Source organism: Myripristis murdjan, chromosome 6 (genome assembly GCF_902150065.1).
Source record: "Myripristis murdjan chromosome 6, fMyrMur1.1, whole genome shotgun sequence".
Lineage (NCBI taxonomy): Eukaryota > Metazoa > Chordata > Actinopteri > Holocentriformes > Holocentridae > Myripristis > Myripristis murdjan.
The window spans coordinates 27,582,512-27,604,023 of record NC_043985.1 but is presented as its reverse complement, the minus strand read 5'-3'; the positions used below and the strand labels follow the sequence as shown (position 1 = coordinate 27,604,023).

The 21,512-nt window shown below is 41.0% G+C and overlaps 2 protein-coding genes across 3 annotated transcripts; one reads left to right on the top strand and one right to left on the bottom strand.

Annotated features, from left to right (window-relative positions):
- Positions 1-4,491: 4,491 nt before the first annotated feature.
- LOC115361058 (thromboxane-A synthase-like) lies at positions 4,492-11,897 on the top strand. The gene is made up of 13 exons (XM_030054314.1): positions 4,492-4,592; positions 5,957-6,050; positions 6,307-6,359; positions 6,706-6,808; positions 7,165-7,281; positions 7,919-8,007; positions 8,447-8,595; positions 8,919-9,043; positions 9,456-9,812; positions 10,444-10,532; positions 10,801-10,938; positions 11,297-11,459; positions 11,817-11,897. Exons 1-13 carry the CDS (start codon positions 4,492-4,494, stop codon positions 11,895-11,897), a joined length of 1,659 nt encoding a protein of 552 aa, XP_029910174.1.
- An 816-nt stretch (positions 11,898-12,713) lies between these two features.
- parp12a (poly (ADP-ribose) polymerase family, member 12a) lies at positions 12,714-20,450 on the bottom strand. Of its 2 annotated transcripts, none has more exons than XM_030054612.1 (11): positions 20,070-20,450; positions 17,767-17,902; positions 16,739-17,021; positions 16,492-16,629; positions 16,144-16,336; positions 15,778-15,946; positions 15,377-15,612; positions 15,171-15,261; positions 14,823-14,953; positions 13,652-13,803; positions 12,714-13,446 (listed from the first exon to the last, which is right to left on the bottom strand). In XM_030054612.1, exons 1-11 carry the CDS (start codon positions 20,387-20,389, stop codon positions 13,190-13,192), a joined length of 2,106 nt encoding a protein of 701 aa, XP_029910472.1. In that variant the 5' UTR covers positions 20,390-20,450; the 3' UTR covers positions 12,714-13,189. The 2 variants fall into 2 exon arrangements, with proteins under 2 accessions (XP_029910472.1, XP_029910473.1); XM_030054613.1 differs by having other exon boundaries at positions 16,751-17,021.
- Positions 20,451-21,512: the final 1,062 nt, after the last annotated feature.

The window sequence follows — 21,512 nt, the reverse complement described above, 5'->3', positions numbered from 1 at the left end:
AATCTGAAGGAAATGGCGATGATTTACTGTGATACTGGAAATAAAGAGCAGGGTCATTAATATTTAATATAATAACAGAGGACACCGGGCCTTGTGACTGGTATTAATAAGGCTATTGTAGTTGATTAACTTTTTTTTTTTTAAACTTTGAAATTATGCACTTAAATTGCATTTTATTTATATTTATTTGTTTTATTTATTTATTTATCATCTTGACAAAAAAAAAAAAAAAAAAAAAAAAAACCTGACACTAAAACTAAAACCTTGAGGGACTTTGTTTATTTTGCAGTTTATTTGTCAAATGTGTGTCACACGGCCTTAAGTCTATATAACATCACGTGCGTGGCGATGCAGCTCTCTCTCTCTCTCTCACACACACACACACACACACACAAACTGTTTGTTTCACAGTAAAAGATCAAAACGTCAAACAATGCAAATCTGCCATTATGTAAATTGAATGTAAATTGTTTGTTCATTTCCAAAACAAATATAATCAAACAACACTGTCAACAAACAGCGAAGAGGAAACAGTTTTAACGGTGTTATGATAACCACTGTTGGTGTTATATAGCTACATGAAACTGTTATCCTCATTATAATGTTTTTTTGGGTGCTATAAAAATCTTTGCATAAATATACCTATAAATAAATAAATAAAACATGGTTTCTCACACAGCAAAACTCTACAGGCCATTTATTTTACATTACAGTGTAATTTTGTGCGGCTGGGTTTGCTCCTCCTTCCCCTGGAAAAGCATTTTGCTGCCAGGCTGTTCTCCAAGCTGTTTGGACATGCGTCTCTATCAGGACCTGCAGCCTGAGGAATTCCTGTTCGGAGAGCCTGACCGACTGGACTCTGTGTAGCCTAATTGTCGAGACCCTCTCTATTTTCACGTTTAACATTCAATATTTGTGCACCGCCTTTAGAAGACTAATTAACACACACACACACACACACACACACACACACACACACACACACACACACACACACACACACACACACACACACACACGTCAGAGGGAGGTGTGCACTCAAAGCCCAGCTCCTGGTTTACTGGCCTACAGAATGTAGCCCAGGGCAATAGGCCACTCTCTCTCTCTCTCTCTTTCTGTCTCATTGTGACATCACAGTCTCAAGTCATTGTGACGTTATCGACCAAACAACACATTTGCTAGCAATCTGAAATCCTCTGACGTGACAGGGTGACACATGACGTCACCAGCCGAGGTCATATATACACCTATTGTTGTGTAGAATTTTGTCCCACACAGAACCACAAATGTTTGTGCTCTCTCCCACGAAGGCTCGGTGCAACGTACGCCCATCAAGAGCTGGAGGAGAGACCGAACATTTGTGCAGATTTGTTGGACGCCCGGTTATTGCAGATGAATCAAGCTGCAATGACCGGACTGAACCAGCAAATTTGTGTGTTCTCTCTCCAATGAAGGCTCGGTGCGACATAGGGTTACCAGCTGGAGGAGGCTCCAAACATCTGTGCAGGTTTGTTGGACGCCCGGGTATCGCAGCTGGATCAAGCTGCAATGGCCGGGTTGAACCAACAAACTTGCGCACTTGTTGCGCACTTGTGCTTTTTCTCTCCCACGAAGGCTCCGTGCGACATTCGCCCACTAAGAGCTGGAGGAGGGACTAAGCACACTAGTTTGTTTGTTGGCACCCGGGTATCGCAGCTGTAACACGCTGCCATGTCAAGTGTTGTGCCAAGGTACGCAGAGAGTTAGGATTAGGGTCAGGGTTAGGGTTAGCTTTTATCGGGGATACGTACCTTGGCACAACACCTGGCTGAGCCAACAAACTTGCGAACTTGCTGTATGTCAGGGCTGAACCAACAAACTTGCATAGGCTACTTGTGTTCTCTTTCCAGTGAAGAGCCGGAGGAGGGACCAAACCAGTGGTGTAGTCTAGTTTACACACACACACACACACACACACACACACACACACACACACACACACACACACACACACACACACACACACACAGGAAACGGGAAAGTGAACGTGGGTATATGGCGTATCACGTAGACTACACCACTGGACCAAACACTTGTGCAGGTTTGTTGCACACCCGGGCATCGCAGCTCGTTGGATCAGTGTGGGACCCGTGCTTTCTCTTTTCCAACGAAGGCTCGCCCACAAAGAGCTGGAGGAGGGACCAAGCACACTTGTTTGTTGGACGCCCGGGCATCACAGCTGGATCAATCTGTGATGCCCGGGCTGAACCAACAAACTTGCACACTTGTTTGTTGGACGCCCGGGCATCGCAGCTGGATCAATCTGCCATGCCCGGGCTGAACCAACAAGCAAGGTTTGTTGGACGGCCCGGACATCGCAGCTGGATCAATCTGCGATGCCCGGGCTGAATCAACAAACGTGCACACTTACTTTTTGGACGGCCCGGGCATGGCAGCTGGATCAATCTGCCATGCCCGGGCTGAATCAACAAACGTGCACACTTGCTTTTTGGACGGCCCGGGCATCGCAGCTGGATCAATCTGCCATGCCCGGGCTGAACCAACAAGCAAGGTTTGTTGGACGGCCCGGACATCGCAGCTGGATCAATCTGCGATGCCCGGGCTGAACCAACAAACTTGCATACTTGTTTGTTGGAATCAACAAACTTGCGTACTTGTGCCTTCTCTTTCCGATGAAGGCATGATTCTTCCTCTGGGAGCTGGAGGAGGGACCAACAAACCGACCAACAACCTTGTTGGTAGGATGATTACTAGTGACTGGCCTTGGTGTTTGGAGCAATGGCAGAGCAAAAGAGGCATTCAGGGACATTTGGGAATTCTAGAGTCAAATGTATTTTTTATTTATTTATTTTTTTTTAATGTACTCTTTTTAAAAATGTACTCTGAAAAGCCAACATTTACAGACATGGATGAATGTGTTTCATGGCCAGTGATGAAGTCATGCCCTTGCACTGTAGAAATATGGTGCATCCAATTATCTGTATAGCACATTTTCATAGAAATATATTATACAGAAGTATATATAGAATACTGAAATATGATAAATACAATAATAAACATATAACACAATGTAGCTATGTACAAAAATAGATATCCAAAATGGATATCCTCCCTAATGCAGTGAGGTAGGTGGGAGTATCACTATGAACAAATTCACCATAAAATATTTTGTCAGATCAAACCTGAGTTTAGTGTAGTGAGACAGAAACTACAGAGCTGAGGGTCAGAGGCAAGATGAAAGTTAACTCTTTTTTATCTCACTACATGTGACTGATTAAAAAGATAGACACAAAGTTTTGGTCAACTGCAAATGAGCTGAGGTACATCACAAACACCAGGGAAGTGAATTTGTGACCAGGAGGCCACTGCAGGAGCCACGAAAACGTGGGCTGGGGATCAAACTGAGACACACCTGCCCATCCCACAGTTAATGTCATCAAACTGCTCCAAACCAGGAATATAGCTAATATATAAATTTAATTTTTCTTTCTATCCAGATTATCTTAGTTTTCAAATAGGATTTCTCAGTTGCACATTCGTCGACCAGTCTTACGCTTGCTTTTTTTTTTTTTTTTTTTTTTTGAAACACAAGGTTACGAATTAATTATATACCACGCCTTCATTCTCACTTCGTTTACAGCCAAACACGTCACAAAAATAGTTTGCCAAACAAAACAAACGTTTGTCGACAGGGGGGTTTATTTGGAAGCGGCGACCTGAAGTGTGTTTCACTTCGTGCTGTCTTGATCCATGTGTGTGTGTGTGTCTGTGTGAATCAGCTGCAAGTGACGAGGTAGGCTAAGAACAGCAGAACAAAAAATATTTTATTTTACCGTATGATATTTTATAGTGTATTTTATTAGTACATCATCATCATCACCACTCTTCTTCTTCTTCTTCTTCTTCTTCTTCTTCTTCTTCTTCTTCTTCTTAGTATCTCCTACGATTCTGAGGATTTTTGGTGGTGTATTTTAAGTTCTGCTGTGATATTTAGAGAAGCGATCCTTGTCATCATGTATTTGTTTATTTGTCTATTTTTTTTTTTTTTTACTAATATTGTTGTTACAGTAATAATAAGAGTGGTAATAATAATAATGCTAATAATTCATTTGCACGGGATGATACACAGCATAAAGAAAGTCTTATTCGTAGGACTTGGATTATCTGGTTACTGGGGAAAAAAATACAGTGCTGCATTTTTTCCCTGCTCAAAAAATTATGACAGTGTATGATTCAGGCATTTTCTGCAGCACCAAAACAGCATTTTTTTTTCTGCATAGTGGGACCAGAGAATGGGCACTAACATCATTATCTATTACTGCACCCATGTGGCTGCACCTTTAATCTCATCTGGTCGTAATTGTGAATCAGGTTTAGTCGGCTACACAGTTTCATTACGTTTGGTTCCTCAGCTCCGTATTTTTTATTTTTTATTTATTTATTTATTTATTTTCTGGTGGTAGTAGAGGACTGCGAGGTGTTTTGTCCATCATGGAGGCCGTAGCTGACCTCATGCAGATGTTTCATGTGGAGGCCAGTGGGAGTTCAGTGTCACTCAGCCTCTTCCTCATCTTTCTGGCTCTTCTCTGCTGGTGAGTCACTACTTTACAATACAACTGCATGATTCATACACATCACACATAAGTTCACATAACTAATCCACCAGTAGCAAAACTGTATTTCTAATTTTATTTTCCTCACATGACATATACTCAACATATATTTTCTTTGATTTTGATTGACTCTGATTTTGTTTAAAGTCATGAACTCCGGCTGCTACATCAAGGATTTCAAATTTGAGTGTTAGCAGTTCTTTTTAATATCAAAAATAGATAAAGTTGCCTACATTAACACACTGGCCAAATTATAGTAAGACATGTTGGGAGCCTGCAGTGCCACTTATGGGCTCTATACTGCAGCCTGGATATAGAGAGTAGTAGTTCAGGTCAGTCACATCATATATATGTTTAATAAAACATGCATTTTCCAACACTGTGAGCTGATTGAATAAAGTCATGTGGCACCCACTGCAAGCCACTTGCATGACAAATGACAAGGAGGTCCCGATGTAAGTTCATCCTGACAATTTCAGTTCGCCCACCGTAATTTCCTCACAGTTAACCTCCCACCTAAGAATAACAGGACAGGGACTGAGTTTTAAGAAACAAACCAGGGCACACTGCAATCATTAGAGTCTTGCTCATTAGGTGAGTTAACAAATTCCAAAGTTTACACAGGGTGATCAATCAACAAAATTACAGCTAAACACACACACCTAAATTACACCTTAATTAAATTCGGCCCCTGGCTGGCTGTCTGTGGGGGAAGCAAGGACAGGTTAGTTACAAAACAAACAAACAAACAAACAAGCTAAGAAAACTAGCCAATCCCCACGGCGGTCCCTGTGTCTTTTTGCTTTTACCAGCTCACTTGGCAGGGCGGAATAAACCGAGAAAAAAAAAAAAGCAAACAATGAAAATAGTCCCAAGGCAAGAGCAGCCAATGGATGCTGGTGGGAGACAAACTATTAACAGTCCTGAAACACTTTATTATCCAACAGTCAAAATACATTCTGATGAAATGTTAAAAAAAAAAAAAAAAAAAAAAAAAAATACATGACTGAACTTTAAAACACCTTGTAAGTTGATCTACTCACCTACCAGCAACCGCCTCCAACCAAGTGGGGATGATAAGCAGCTCTGAAATAAGTCATTAAACTCTGAAATGCCTTAATATGTGAGGGAAACACTCCTATTGTTTAAATCTGACATGGAAAAAAAGAATCAAGGGAGAAATATCCAAGGGGTAAAACTACAGACGGGTGATAATGTTGCCTTTGTGTGCCGCCTTGGTGGTGCATTCAGGACATTAGATGCGGTAATCTCTGTTGGAACACTTTACTCTACGGGTTTTTATTTACCGATTCATCTCTGCTCTGTCATTCTCTCCCTCCCAGGTATTCAGTCTTTCCATTTTCAGTCCTCTCTCAATGTGGAGTCAAACATCCCAAGCCCTTACCATTCTTTGGCAACATGTTCATGTTTCGCCAGGTAAGATTTGTCTGATATCATCTCTCACATCTGCTGAACAGCTTCCATGCAACTTGTAAAGATTTTCCTCCAGCTCTCTACAGTGTTTTGTCTATAACAAAATGTTTAACTTGTGTCAAAACCACACACTCACTTACACACACAGGCATGTTACCCCTGAGGTGACATATTAGTGCACTTCATTAGATTTGTTCATTAAAGACTCACATTTAACTTTAAACTTCTTCCTAAAGTTGCTTTTAAACTTTATTTTCAGGGTTTTTACGAGCCTTATAATGATCTTATAAAGAAGTATGGCAGAGTGTGTGGGTAAGTAAATGACAATCTTCTGCCTTAATATTCAGTTAAACACAATGGTCCAAACTGTACCTTACTAATTTAATTACTCCTGCAATGTGTTATGAGATGAATACCTTATGCCAGACAACTGTGGGGCAATATTTTGTCATTAAAATCAATGATTATATAAATAAATATAAATAAAAATCTTATTTATTGTCTATGCATGCATGTTTCTATTCATGTCTATTTTTGATCATTCAGTATTTGCTATATAGCTTTAACACAGATACCCTAAACCCATTCTGGTCAGATCCTAATGTGCAGGCATGTCTTTGTGGATGCTGCCCTGATGCCCCTTTTTGCTGTGTCTCAGATACTATTTGGGCAGGAATCCTGTGGTGGTGATAGCAGACCCTGACATGATCAAACAAGTGGCGGTCAAGGAGTTCAGCTGCTTCAACAACAGATTTGATAAAGTACACACACATTCACGCACACACAAACCCACACACACATGCAAAACAGAACTCTGTGATTCAGTGTTGCATTAATCAGCGAATCAGCTCTTGTGAGTGATTTTGGAACGTCCATATCAGCATACAATACAATAACAAAGGATGCTCTCCATAAAATATTTGTAAAATAGTGGGAATTTTGTTATCATGTTGAAAAAAAGTTCATTTTTAAATGAGGTAGGTAGGTGTCTCTGAGACTTCTGAATTCTGCTATATGGAGGTGTTATGAAACTCTGTTCAACTTCTCTTGGGAAAAAAAAGTCATGTATTAATCACAGATGATGTTTGTGCCCATTCTCTCTTGCCCCCCTACGCAGGCTATGGCCATTTCCACCAAGCCCATGATTGACAGCCTGCTGATGCTTAGGGATGAACGGTGGAAGAGAGTCCGCAGCATCCTCACTCCATCATTCAGCACTGCCAAGATGAAAGAGGTGAGAATAACTTCTGCTTCCTTTCTGCCCTCTTTCACTTCTCACTTTCTCTCATCACCTACCTCAGTACACATGAGAGTGAGAGAGAGAGAGAGAGAGAAAGAGAGAGAGAGAACAATGCAGAACATAGTACAATGCAAGTTTCACATATGTATAGTCACATTAAAGGTGATAATAACAATAATAATAATAAATACATAACAAGAATAGTAATAGTAATACTAACACTAGTCAAAGTAGGCCTGATCATAGCAGTACTGCATATAATAACAATAATAATGATAGGACTAATAATAGTTAGAATAGTAATTGATGGTGTTGAGCAGCATCATGGGGGCAGCAGGTGGCTTGCGATCATAATCTCTACGGGTCCAGAGGCAGAAATACCTGCAGAAAGCACCAGAAGAGGAGAGAATATCTGGGAAGTGGAGCTCTAGCAACTGGGTCCACCTGGGCTCACCTCCACACACACAGTCAAGGCTGCAGAGAGGGGAAGGCAGGCATGGGGTTACTTCGTAGCCCGCCTGGCTGAGCGCTCGGAGCTGCGTCGGAGTTGCATGAAAGTATTATCCATTCTGAGTAAATGTCATCAGTCAGTGCAATTCTCACTGTGTGTTTGTCTTTTGTCTGTGCATAGATGGTTCCCCTCATCAACACAAGCACTGGTACCCTGATGAACAACTTGGATGCATATGCCAAGACAGGAGAGGCCTTTGACCTGCACAGGTGAGAGTGGATAAAAATAATAAGACTTAAAATAAGAATTACTATTGTTGTGGTTGTTGTTCTCCAGTCCTGCTATGATCAGTCCTACCATGATTAGTCTCAGTATTATTATTACTATTCTTGTTAAGTAGTAATATGTCTTTTGTCATTTAATATAAATGAATCTTAGACTCTGTTCTCTCCTTTTTACATCTGTAAGGTAATGTTGCTGTTTGTTTTGGAACATCTCTAGCATCTTTCAAAGCCATGTCCATACATATGTGTTCATAATTTTGCATTTTTTCCCCACCATGAACAAAGATGCAAAGTTAAATAAATGGTTACATGGCCTCTAAAATACTTGCTGTTGCCCTTCCCGCTGTGGTCAGTGCTGGTGACTCATGTCTGTTCAGCATAGATTTGCTGCTGTATTGACTGGCTGTGTGTAAATGGTTTACAGGTGTTTTAGTTGCTACACCATTGATGCTATTGCCACTGTGGCCTTCGGGACCCAGCTGGATTCTCAGAACAACCCAGATGACCCTTTTGTTCGTCATGCCAAGACCTTCTTCAGCTTAAGTTTCTTCCAGCCCCTTTTGCTCCTTGTCGGTCAGTTCTGCCTTTCTGTAATTACATGAGCCTTGTTTACATAGGAATACCATGCTATGCTGCTCTGTAGTGTATGACCCACCTTGACCTAGAGAAGCATCACAGAAGTACCTGAAGTTGCCATGTAATTTCACACTGGATGTTAAATCAAAAAGGGAGATGCAAAAAAGTGAAATTATCCTTTAAATGTAACAAAAAAGCACATTTAGTTATTGTACCGTGTTGATACCATTGCACACTGGATCCACTGTGTCATGCAATTCTGACAGAAGGTTTGTTTTAGATTCAGGTGAGACTAACATAAAGACGGTTTGTGTCTCCAGTTGCTTTTCCTTTCCTGAAGGTTCCTCTGCTGAGTCTCAGCAAATCACAGTCAGAGTCGGACAATTTCTTCATCAGCTGCATTAAGAAGATGATCAAGGAGAGAGATGAGCAGCCCCCTGAACAGGTGTTACTGAATCTCTTGAGCATCATAACAATCAGTCATGCCCAACTGTGAATTCATGTAAAAAACAAACACCTTTTTAAGAGTAGACAACATAGAATCCCCTACCATAGATCTACTCTACATTTATCCCTCACTAGCACTGCAGCAATCACTAAAAACTGTTGAGTAAAATGAATTTAGCATTTTGTATCACAAAACCCACTCATTCTTTGTACAATCCAATAACTGAAGAGATAATTTCATTTTTTCTGACAATATCAAGGATAGAATATGGAAAGAGATTAGTACCAGAAGAAAGCCTGTGCACTGCACACATTTGAGATTGCCGTGCTTATTCTAAACCACTGAATTCAAAAGACATTTCTGACACTGAAGATTAAATTATTTCTCTTTTTTTTCTTTGTGCGTGTAGAGACGTCGAGACTTCCTCCAGCTGATGATGGATGCGCGAAGCAGCAATGAGTGTGTGTCTCTGGATCAATTTGACATGGTGAACAACGCCGATGAGGTCGGTCACACACACCAACAAACAGACCAGTCAGCCTCAGAGCAGGACAATGACTATCATCAGCCACAGGCGTCATCCGCCAAATCTTCACAGAAGCGAACAATCACAGATGATGAAATTGTGGGCCAGGCTTTTATCTTCCTGCTGGCAGGCTATGAAACCACCAGCAACACGTTGGCCTTCATCTGCTACCTGCTGGCGACCCACCCTGAATGTCAGCGCAAATTACAGGACGAGGTGGACCAATTCTACAGCAGACATGTGAGTGTGTTACATATTTTTTTTATTTACATTTACACCATCTGTGTGTGGATGTTAATCTAGATAACGCAAAATGCATGTTAATGTGAGGTGTAAATGAGGCCTCAGACTCAGACTTATTATAAAGGGGTCGTGAAGTTGCTGCTGTGAAAGTATACAAGAACGCACATGCAGTGAGAAAATCCACCCTAAATCAGGATCCAGATGTGCTATTTAAGTGGTCCTGGAAGCTGAATTTGTCCAAATGTGTGCACTGGGATGGTGATATAGGGGCATATGACCTGTTCCAGTCTTTATTAAAGAGGTAAATGCTAAATGTAATGCATTCATGTGGTGCCTCTCTAGTCCTCCAACCACTCAAAGCCCTTTGCACTGCATTGCAAGGTGCCAACCTGCTCATCAGGTATTTTGTACTTTGTATTTTTCCCAAATTGCAGATTGCACCCTGCCTTGCATCAAGTTGTTCAGAATTTTATTGTAGATTAATACTCATACATGAATAACATGGTAGAGCGCTGCTCTCTACAGGCAGAGTGGGGTACTGCAACATATGGCTTTAATGGCAGCTTTGTTGATATCAGTACAATTTTACTGGTACACTCATACAATGGCTTTTCCCCTCTTTTTGTAGGAGTCACCAGATTACTTTAATGTCCAGGAGCTGAAGTATTTAGACATGGTTATATCTGAAACATTACGACTCTACCCACCTGGATTCAGGTACAGTAAACAAGTTCATGATGCATTTTTTTTTTTCAGATATTTTTTCATGTGGCATCCTAAGACATTGGTGCATAGTGCAGTTCCCTCTCTTTCACAGTGATTATTATCATACTGACTGATGGCATGCACATAGTCCTGTTGAACAAGAAATCATAGTGAGTTAATTATAATTTTTTGTAGGAAGGAAAAAAGGGAAAATGTATGGATGTATAAAGAGCATGCAGGATCTTTTTTTTTTTCTCCACTGTTAATTTGTGCCACACAGGTTTGCCCGAATGGTTGAAAAGGAGTGCGTGGTGAACGGCCAGGTTCTCCCTAAAGGAGCACGAGTGGATATGTCAGCAGCCTTCCTACACTATGATCCAGAACACTGGCCAGAGCCTGAGAAGTTCATCCCTGAGAGGTAAGAGGCTGTCTCTACCATCGGTAAGAAAAAACACAACTTTATCTAAGTCTAGTAGATTGTTCAACTGTACTTGTTCACAAATTATAAGCCTGTCATATGCCACCTAGAAATTTTCAGTTTCTTTTTCATTGTTCTTACATCATTAAATCCACAATGGTATCAAAATCCCTGTATTGTAATCAAACAGCCTGTGTGTTACTGTATTATAAACATAGCATAATTTTTCATTTCCATGGTCAGAAAGTCTCCAAATCTAAAACGCGCAGACTAGTTCAGTTTGTACACTGAGAAAGTGACTGCTCACCCTCCACTGCTTTTAATTCATGCTGAAATAAAACCTCTGATTGATCCCAAGGTTCACGCCCGAGGCCAAGGCCAACCGGCATCCGTTCGTCTACCTGCCATTTGGGGCCGGCCCGCGTAACTGTGTGGGAATGAGGCTTGCCCAGCTGGAGATGAAGATGGCACTTGTGCAGTTGTTCCGCAGGTTCAACATTGTGACCTGCTCAGAGACCAAGGTGGGTTGGCAATACTTCACCCAAAAGCTAAACATTTTGTATTATGTGCTCATCCTGAGTGGTTCTTGGATTTCTGACAATAAAGGATTTTTAATTGTGGAAAAATGAGATTCCTGCCAAGGTAGTACATTTCCTTTTTCTCTAGAGTCGGTGTAAAAAATATTGTATCACTGAGTTTTTTATAACTGAGAAGGATGAAATATTCAGTTTTCAGGTGAACTGATCATGTAATAATAACAATTCAGTAGCCAACTGCCATCTATTTGCATAATCGATTGTTGACTATGGTGCAACAAAAGAGATGACCATGTTTAGAAGGGGTTTATTTCAAACATGCTGCTCTTTTCCATGGTACAGATTCCTCTTGAGCTGACATCTGTGAGCACTCTGGCACCCAAAGGTGGCGTCATTGTGAAACTCACAAGAAGAGACAAGTGATTCCTCCACCGGATGATTAGAAGCTCTCGGCTCATCTTAGATGGTAGATAAATCAAGATGAAAGGAAGATACAAGACAAACAGTCCAGCAGTTCCATATTTTAAGGGTACTTGAGCTTTCTCTATGGCTCTTTTGGTGACCAAAATTACAATTTTTAATCAGGCTGTGGAGTGCACAGCCCATTCATCCCCATAGTGAACTGGGGACATAAGAATAGACATGGTTTAAGGAAGAAAGGTTTCTAATGCTGTCATGTTAGTTATTGATCATTTTGTTGCTGTGGTGCTGAACAGGCTACTATGCTGCTGGACTCCAGAATGAAAAAGGATTGTATAGTTAAATGTTACTTTTATCATTCACTGATGATGCAACAAGTGGTTTGATTTCACTGTAGGCAGGTAATCATTTTTTGGTGTTTTGTGCTGGTTGGTTGATGTCCCTTAAATGATCAACTGGTTAAACTCACAGTGAGCTCACAGAATGTAAAAAAAAATGAATGCATGAATGCAAAATGAATGTGGTGAGTGTTTATATTGTAGTACATGGGTTCTCTATTAATCTTCATGGTATGTATTGTACTGTACAGTATATAATGTTGATTAATTTCAGTGTTTCTCTGAAATATAATGTATATTTCAGTTGACTGGGCACAGTGCAAAAAAATTGCCAGTTTAATGAGAGCAAATTGTTTCAAATGTCATATGCAATGTGTGTATTAAAGAAGTGTTGAAAAGTGTTGTGATGATGACATCTTACCTGTGTCCATGTACGCACGATGAAAATAAGAAATTTCAAGAATGCGTACTTCAGTGGCAATCAATATGTTTATTTCATGATAACCACTGGATTTCAAAGCAGATCTAAAGCCTTTAGTTACCCTTAAGACACCAATCATCAGGACTGCCAAAGATTTGGGCCATTTTTGTCAATATCTGCAGGTTCTGCAATGCCAAAACAGGCAGAAAACAACAGCTTTTTCAAGCATGATAAATCCATCAGGATACATCATGATGACAAACAACCCATATCAACAATAGCACAATTACACTGTATACTGGAATGTTAAATTTCTAATCTAACCATACCTGTATTAATTCATTGCGACTGGTGCACACATTCATTTTAGGGTGAAATTCCATTATATTCCAAAGGAGACTTCGCACAAAGCTACAGAACAACAGACCACACCCCTCCAATCAAAATCCAGCACCCAAAGTAAAAGCCATCATACAAGAACATTTTTATACTTGAATAACATCATCACAGTACTAATGGTACAGCAGCATCAGGTTTCATGAGTAGCGGATGATGTACTCTGGATAAATCTGGAGTTTGTCAAAGATGACAAAGATGCTGGGGTTGCTCACAGAATCAACACAGCTGTCGTACAAGTCACTGTTGGCTCCTTTTGCGGGAGGTCGGACATAGCTGCCGCTTCCCCTGGTGGACTCCCCAACCAGGACCAGAGCAACAAACATTATCTTGTTCACACAGCCTTTGGCCCTGGCATATTTGTCTGAGTAGGAGGCATCTCGGGCAAAGTAGCTCCCTACACAAGAAGAAAGAAGAAATATTGAATGATTTTTACACTGCATTAGTTTGATGCCAAACAAAGGATGCTGTTAGTCTTGTGCTGCACTGTACTAGACCATCCTCAGACCCAGCACACACACAGAACAGTACTTGTGCAGAGGAAAATTCATGTCAATATTTGGACTATTATACAGCTGGAATGATCAACCATATGCATATACCTTTGCCGTAGGCTGTGCCATGGACACCACAGACTCTCCAGTCAAAGTTTTGTTCACAAATGGCCTCAATCAAGGACTCATCCGTCCCATGGAACAAGTACTGCTCATTCACAGGTTTCCCTCCATTCTTTTTCTTCATCTTGTCCTTCTGCCTGAATACAGTGTAAGTAAAAAAAGTCATGATTAACTTTAAATGCACCATATCATTGCAAAGAGCATATCATAAAAAGACACCCAATAGAGCACAAACCACTGCCAGGGTCACAATTGAAAGTTATGGCCCTGATTGTGCTAAGACCATTCCCTTTTTAACAATGCTGTTATCCTAGGATGCATTTCTTTTGGTCAGTCAGTGGCCAAAAGAATGTGACCCATGACAAACCTCTCCACCATGACAAACCCATCACCTTGACCCATGAAAAACCTCTCCACCGGGATTTGTGATGTTATGTCTTTGCATTTGGAAACGATGGCTGTGTTTGTGCAAATCCCTGCTTCTTAAGGAAATGCTGTTGTGTAAGGACAGGCCCCTTTCTGCCAATTAGTGTGGAAAGGTGGTCAGTGCCACCTTGATCAATGACCAATCATCCCACTGGGTATCGTGGAAACTACAAGCCTAGATAAGCCCCACCCATTGTCATATCCCTTTGAGGCTGATTGGCCCAACAAGTTGATCAATTCTTTGTTGGCCCATAACCAAACTTCCCACCAAGTTTTATGCTATAAATTTGTCCAGTACTTTTTGGGTCTGGGGAGCCCTCAAGGTTCACGAGGGGCCTCCAGAGGCTCCACAGGAACTTAAAAGTTGTTCACTATAACAGAATTCACTAGAAATTATTAAACAAAAATAAGCATGATTTTAACATTTTGTTTTAATCTCACCATTTAATTACCATATTTTTTTTTTTATCATTAATTTGTCAGTGTTCAATTATTACATCTAAAGAACTTGATGCTTAAAACCCAAATATCTGTTCATATCAAGGTCAAGGGAGAAAAACCTCTTCAAATGGGGGACCAGAACTTAATGAAAGTCGACTTGGGGTTTGAAAATCCCCGTTGTATAGCACATGCATTCATGTGATTTTCCCAGAGCCAAGGATTTTTGCATGAAGGAAAGATTGTGACCTGGAAAGCCCTTGCAGCCCTTGTTGCCTGCCATTTGTATTACCATTGAAAGAGTTGCCACAGTGAGGGGCTCTGGATCCTCTCGATGCTGGTAATGGTACTCTGGGTCATGGTGCTCTTAAATAACTTCTCAATCATAATGTAGTCCTTCATAGACTTGGACAGAGGAACCAGCTGAAAGACACAGCACAGTGGAGATAAATAGGTACTGGATATAAATATAGATTCAATGCACTGGAGGACAAACATAGACTAGTAACATGTCTATGGATATTCTCATTTATCCAGGTCATCGTTCTCTTTGGGCAAAAAATGAATCATAGGCAACTGGACTTGTATTAGTCTTATAGACTAGTAAATTTCCAACCCAAAGTACATGTTGTATAGATACCCTGTATGAGAGATCAAGCATGGGGCTCTTGTCCCAGTGAGCTGGGACAGCCTCTGCCATGGTGGATCCAGAGCTGTCTGATGATGTGCCACTGAGGAGACATGAACACACCAACTGAGTGGTTGGGTCGATTGAGACATAGTAGAGAGATCAAAGACACCTTTTTTAATTTGCAACTAATCGTCCATAAAAGGAAATAAAAATACCCTTTCAGCTTGTTCTCCACTTCCTGCGCAGAGACAAAGCGAGGTCTCCTTCTCACCTCTCTTCTGGTTTGGTATTGTATATTTTGCTGATACATCAGCTGAGATCCCGGTGTGCTTTTGAAATACAGAATATACTTTTGTTTGCCAGCACCAAAAGCAATTTCTGTCTGTCTCTCTTCCAGATAAACATTCTCCAGAGTTTCAGAGGTGATAGAGGCAGGTGTCACACCACCACCCTACAGAGAAAATTAAAAGAGCCAGAACAATCCAAGTTAGTGTAACATTTGCCAATAGTTAAAACAGGAACAATCTAATTAGCCCAGAACTGAGATTTGTATCTGCTCATTACTGAAGAAACATGACACATAGATGCTCAATGTGCCTTAATCTTCTTAACTAACCTGATTCCCATACTCCACCCATTTCTCATTCTCATCCTTCCAGTACCACAGCCACTGTGTAGTAAACATGATGTGAGGGGGTTTAGAGCCAGAGGAGGCGGTGGACAGACGTCGAACTGGACGCCCTCCATATGTCATTGTCACGAAGTTGACGGACTGGGATGCAGGGCTGAAAATAAGCAGCAAAACAGTCAAAATCAACGATTCCCATCAAGGGAGCAGGTATTCCTAATGACTTACACCAATGGGATACAGAGACACTGATGCTTTAAAAATTGTTTCTCCTAGGGTACAATTCATTTTTAAATGCCTTTGCAAATATAGCTCCAAGGACTAAACATCTGTAGTCTTAATGTTGTTATCCACCTTGGTTGTAGCGACAGAAATGTTAAAGCCAGTGGAGTAAGGGTCGATTGATCGGTACAGTTTGTGTTTTTTCGTGGGTCACAGTAAGCCTCCTCAATGTCCTCCATGTTGGGCAAATCCTTCCAGGTCACGCCATCACTCTCTAAAACCTGCCACCTGTAAGGGAGGTGGTAATGGACACGCACACACTTCTCTGCAAGAAACCAAACACATAAACATACAAAAATAGTGTAGACCCATCTAGACAGTGCCAAACAAACACTCGGTTTCTTTTTTTTTTTCTTTTTTTTTTTTTTTTTTGCTCCCTCTTCACAGCTAAATGTACACTATCCAGCTATGCAATGTCACCTCTGAAGCTGCAGGATCTGCGAATGAAGTAGAGGCAGATTTCATTCCTGTCTGCCTCACTGATGGGATTGGTGGCATCAGCAGGTCTAGTGGAACCTTTGGAAGGATGGCGAGTGCGCTCCGTCGGCACTGGGGGTGCTGCAAGGCAGACACACACACACACACACGCAGATGCAATGTACTGTGTAGGCTACTGCTCTGCTCAGGTAACACAAACAGTTCCAGATTTCTCTATAAAATTCCTTACTCCATACTGTACCAGGAGCCGCAAGAGCCTGTCTCTCCTGCTGACCCAAGATGATAAACCGATTTCTGTAGATCTTGTTGATGATTCCAAGGTTGTCACGGCTGATTCCTCTGCCACTGAGGATCTTCAAGTTTTGACCACTGATATTATGGGCCCTCTTACACGCAGGCCCAAACTTGCAGTCACCCTGGACAAAGTGCTGGCAGAGGTGAAGGTTGGTACAAGAGGTTTTGTAGGTACAGGAGCCATGCTCACCATTGCCCTTGTTGTAATGTGAGCAAATCTGTAGGCAGGGAGAGAGCAGGAATGCCATGCAATCACAAGACAAAGAAAATGCATGAGATCTGATTGACTAAGTAATACATGCCTGCATGCATTAAAGACACACTCCTTGATTTTGGCTATATGGAACACCAGCTCTCCCTGAATCAAAAATTTCGAGTGCCATGTTGCTGTGGTAGGGGCTGCAGTTTCAGGACTGCATTTCTAGCACCTAGTTTTTCTTGTCACAGCCCTTCGTTTGTGGTGTAAAGGAGGAAGTCAGGTGGTGTAGTTTAAAGAGCAACACAGTCTGCTTAGAGAAAAGGTCGGGGTGGGGGATGGATCAACAAAATACAGGACTTTCACTCGGGAGACTCTTTGTTTTCCGTGCAAAGCCCTTAGACAAAAAAAAAAAAAAAAAAAGTAACCTTAACTGTTTACTTTAACTTTTAACTCAAACCGTGATCTTTTCCTAAAATTAACCAATTAGTTTTGGTGCCTCAACCTAACCAAACTGTGACCGTTCTTTGGCTGTTGCAAAAAACAGAGGAAAAGTAGAGGACCTTCGGCGTCCTCTACTGCAGAAACATAATAGTGAATTTTGCAACCATAAATGAGATAGGAAGAGCAAAGACAGTTGCTCTCCAGTTCAAAACCAAAACAATAATGTTTTTGTACTGTTGTTGCACAGCTTTTTTCTTCAGCTCATTAAACTTATGCAATTCCAACAGATCTCAGACCCCCCCTCTCTGTTTAGTGCAGTGTACCTCAGGGAGCAGATAGGGATCGTTCTGCAGTAACAACTGGAACAGCTGCTTCTCAGTCAGTTCTTGAAGACCAAACCTCATCAACAGGGCTATGTTGCATGGAGAGGTCAAACAGTGGGAATTTTTGCATTTGTCTCTGAAAATAAAGACAAAACCAACATGTGAGATTTTATTGTATTGAGTTAGCCTATTTAATAGAGATACTGTTTAAGTATTGTCAGGCCATTTTTGTTTCTTTGTCAACAGCAGTGAAGTGTGGAGAGCAAACGTGTACAGTATGACAGCAAATTAGACACAAGCTGCAATAAGTATTTTTCTAACCACTAGAGCGTGTGGGGAGCTCAAACTCTGCCTGCAAAGTGGTAAACACACTGAGTCAGTCCTGCTTCCAGGTTCATGGTTGATCGCTTGCACAAAACTGAAAGTTAAAGTGAAAAAAAAAAAAAGGGTATAGAAATGAGGGATACATTTCACTCCGACAGTGCTCTTGAGGTGAAGCTGTGGACATTCAGCCACAAGGTAAGCTGCTTTGAATGAACTTTTTCTGTTGCTGCAGTGCCGAATACAGCTACAGAGACACTAGCGTTGCTGATTTGAAATTTGGATGTTTATCTGCAGTATGAGAGGTTTCAAAGATGCTTTGAATGAATCTGAAGAGTTGAGGAGGTGAATTGAAGGGGAGAGAGCCGGGGTTTAACACTGGAGGGGAGGAGTGGGCAGAGGAATATTCTGGGCCAGGATTTTACAACAAAAGCCCTTTTTAAACAGATATCCTGTAATATTGCTGCAATAAAGAGAGGCGTGAGCATTAAGAAATATCAAAGTGTGACTCTGTCTAAAATACTTGATGAAACAATACTGAAATATCTGAATGCGTAAAAACAAATCAAACAACTTTATTATTACATGACTTATTATTTTCTGCACATGCAAGAAACAATTTGCATAGTATTTTTGGGACATATTTTGTGAATGAAGCTTTGTCGGGGGCTGCACAACCGCTCATGTGTGAAGCTGAAACAAGCACGCGCGCACACGCACACACACACACACACACACACACACACACACACACACACACACACACACACACACACAATCTTTATTTCAGAGGTTTGCAAGTATGCATTTTGACCCTTTTTGACATTATTGCTATTGTATATTGGCAATAATAATAAAACCAATAAAAAGCTGACAGGGCTTGACATGTAACATTTTGCATGCATGCACCATATGCATAATTTTATTGTATTATGCAAATGATAATAAAATTCAGCAGCAACTTCTATTTGGGTTTATGTTGGAAGCTGCTGAGTCCTTCACCTTACACCCTGTTCATTTATCGGCATGTACATTTCCTCTCATCCTCTTTGTGTGTTTGTCAGCATTGTCTTCAGCAATAAGAGCAGAATCTGGAAGACAGCACAATATCGACTTGACAGCTGAGATACCCTCTGATACAGCACTCAGTACTTTTTTAAAATTATTGATCAAAGTCACTTACTGGCAGTGCAGTGTAAATTGCTGCCATCTTGTGGTCAAACACTTCAATTAAAATGTACCTACTAAAACAAAAGCAAAAATTCTTCTGCCAGGCTCAAGTCGGAAGTCCAACAGATCTGTCAAAATGCCTAACTGGGGTAACTGCACAAAGGCCTACTTTAGAGGAATCTTCATTTTGGCAAAGACTGTTTTAATATATATTTTTAATTGTTTCCCATCTAATAGTCTTCCCAATCTGTTCCAAAAATGTAGACTGGCCATGTTAATGATTCTGAAACACCAGACTGCCTTAGTCTTGCCTTCATATAACAACTAAGATGCAATCACACATTCACTGGACCTGTAACAGGTTAAATGATTAATCTGTGATGAGAGGACAAGCCTTCAGGAGACTGAGAACAAAAACAACTTGTTTGGATTCCTCCCTGGATAGTCTCCAGTAAACACTCCTCCTCCTGCCTGCGGCTGAAAGGGCTCAGGAATAAAGATCAAGGCCAACATGATTTGGATATGAAAAGAGCTGCCAACTTTCCCACTGAACTGAGCTCAGTTTAGTTTTACTCTCTGGCGTCGCTGCTAGAAGGTGAAGGAGTCAGCAGCCACCAGCGTAGACCTCACTGACAGCTGCTGGGCTCCTCAGGCTCTCTCAGCTCAATCTGACACACAGATTTTTGCAGATTAAATGACAAACAATCAATATGACAGGAGTCCACACACAGCTGGGTGTTACCGGTAGTATAGGAAGTCGAGGAGGAGATCAAATGAGATAGGAAAAAAAGACACAACCCGAATCAACTTACCCATATCTGCAGCTGCCGCAAACCAAATACCTGCACAGGTGTAACTTGTCGCACCCAGGACACTCCTTGGGGAGTCTCTGGCAGAGGCGCAGGGGGGTCTTGGCCACGATCAGACTGTCCGGGCTGACGATGTGATTTCTCAACGCTTTCTGACTGCCTTCTTGAATGGCGATCCTGTCGTCGTCACGGAGGACGCCGTGGAAAACCGACTCCGCCACTGTGAAGTGCTGTTTGATCTCATCGTGGAGGCGCTGGTAGTCCAGAGACCCTCCGTTTTCACACAGCTTCTTCACAACAAACCTGGAAACGGTCGAGCTCATCCTGATGAAAAATCATAAGCACCATCCGCTGCCGCTTGCCTCAATCTCTACTTCAGCAGAAACGAAACTGAAAAGGGAAACGATAATTAGGGGTGTGTCTTTATATCAAGCCAGTTTGGTGACTAGAAGTAGCCTATTGTGTTGGTTATAAACTTACAACACAACGATCTATAATAAACACTCATGCATTAATGATGCACTAATGAAAAACACAAAGGCCAAACACACACCCATATGTAGTTTGTACATTTGCCTAAAGGTGCCCAGGCCTGTCATAACTTTCATCTCTTTATACTAGAACTGTATATGCAACTGTAAGTATGATCATCTAAAACACTACGAGTTTGTATAGTGATGACCGAATAAGAATAGATGATGATGATGATGATGATGATCAGAGTTCAGAATTAAAGTGTGTTTTGGTTTGTGTAGCCTATACTTTTTACTTTACTTTTCTTTTTTCTTTTTCTTTTTCTTTTTTTTTCTTTTCTTTTTTCTTTTTTTTTTTTTTTTTTTTACATTTTTGAAATTCATCAATCTATCATAGCCCTTATTTTACCCATTTAGTATTAGTACATTGTGTATTTTTTCAGTGTATATTTTATTTTGTCTGTTTTGTGTCATTCTTTTTATTTTATGAAAGTGCACAAAATGAAAGAGGTTGCCTCTAAAAAAAAAAATAAAGAGTCATAGCGGTAAAGATGGCAGGCTGTGCAGTTGATGAAACAACCCTACGTCATGCACATTGACTGGAAGTCTTAATTTCTTCTCTGCTGTCACAAGATGGCATAAGAGTCCTATCATTTTGTGTGTAGTGCATTGAGGAAGTAAAACATGTCTTTATTTGAATGCATTTTTGTTTTTCTTGTGGTGTATGGGCGTTACAAATACTATGGCAAGTGTCCGATTTTGAAAATTAAAGTAACAGACAGTTGTTGATGTTAAATCAAGCAAAATCTCACCAGGATCTATGAAAATATTCACAGCTTCATACAAGTGTCACTGTAATACAGAGGAAACTGTTTACGACCCCTGGTGGCTGCATGGTGTCACTGCAGGCTTTGGCAAATATGTTTGCTACCTTTTCGTGCTGTCGGAAATGGGCGCACTACCGATGAAACAT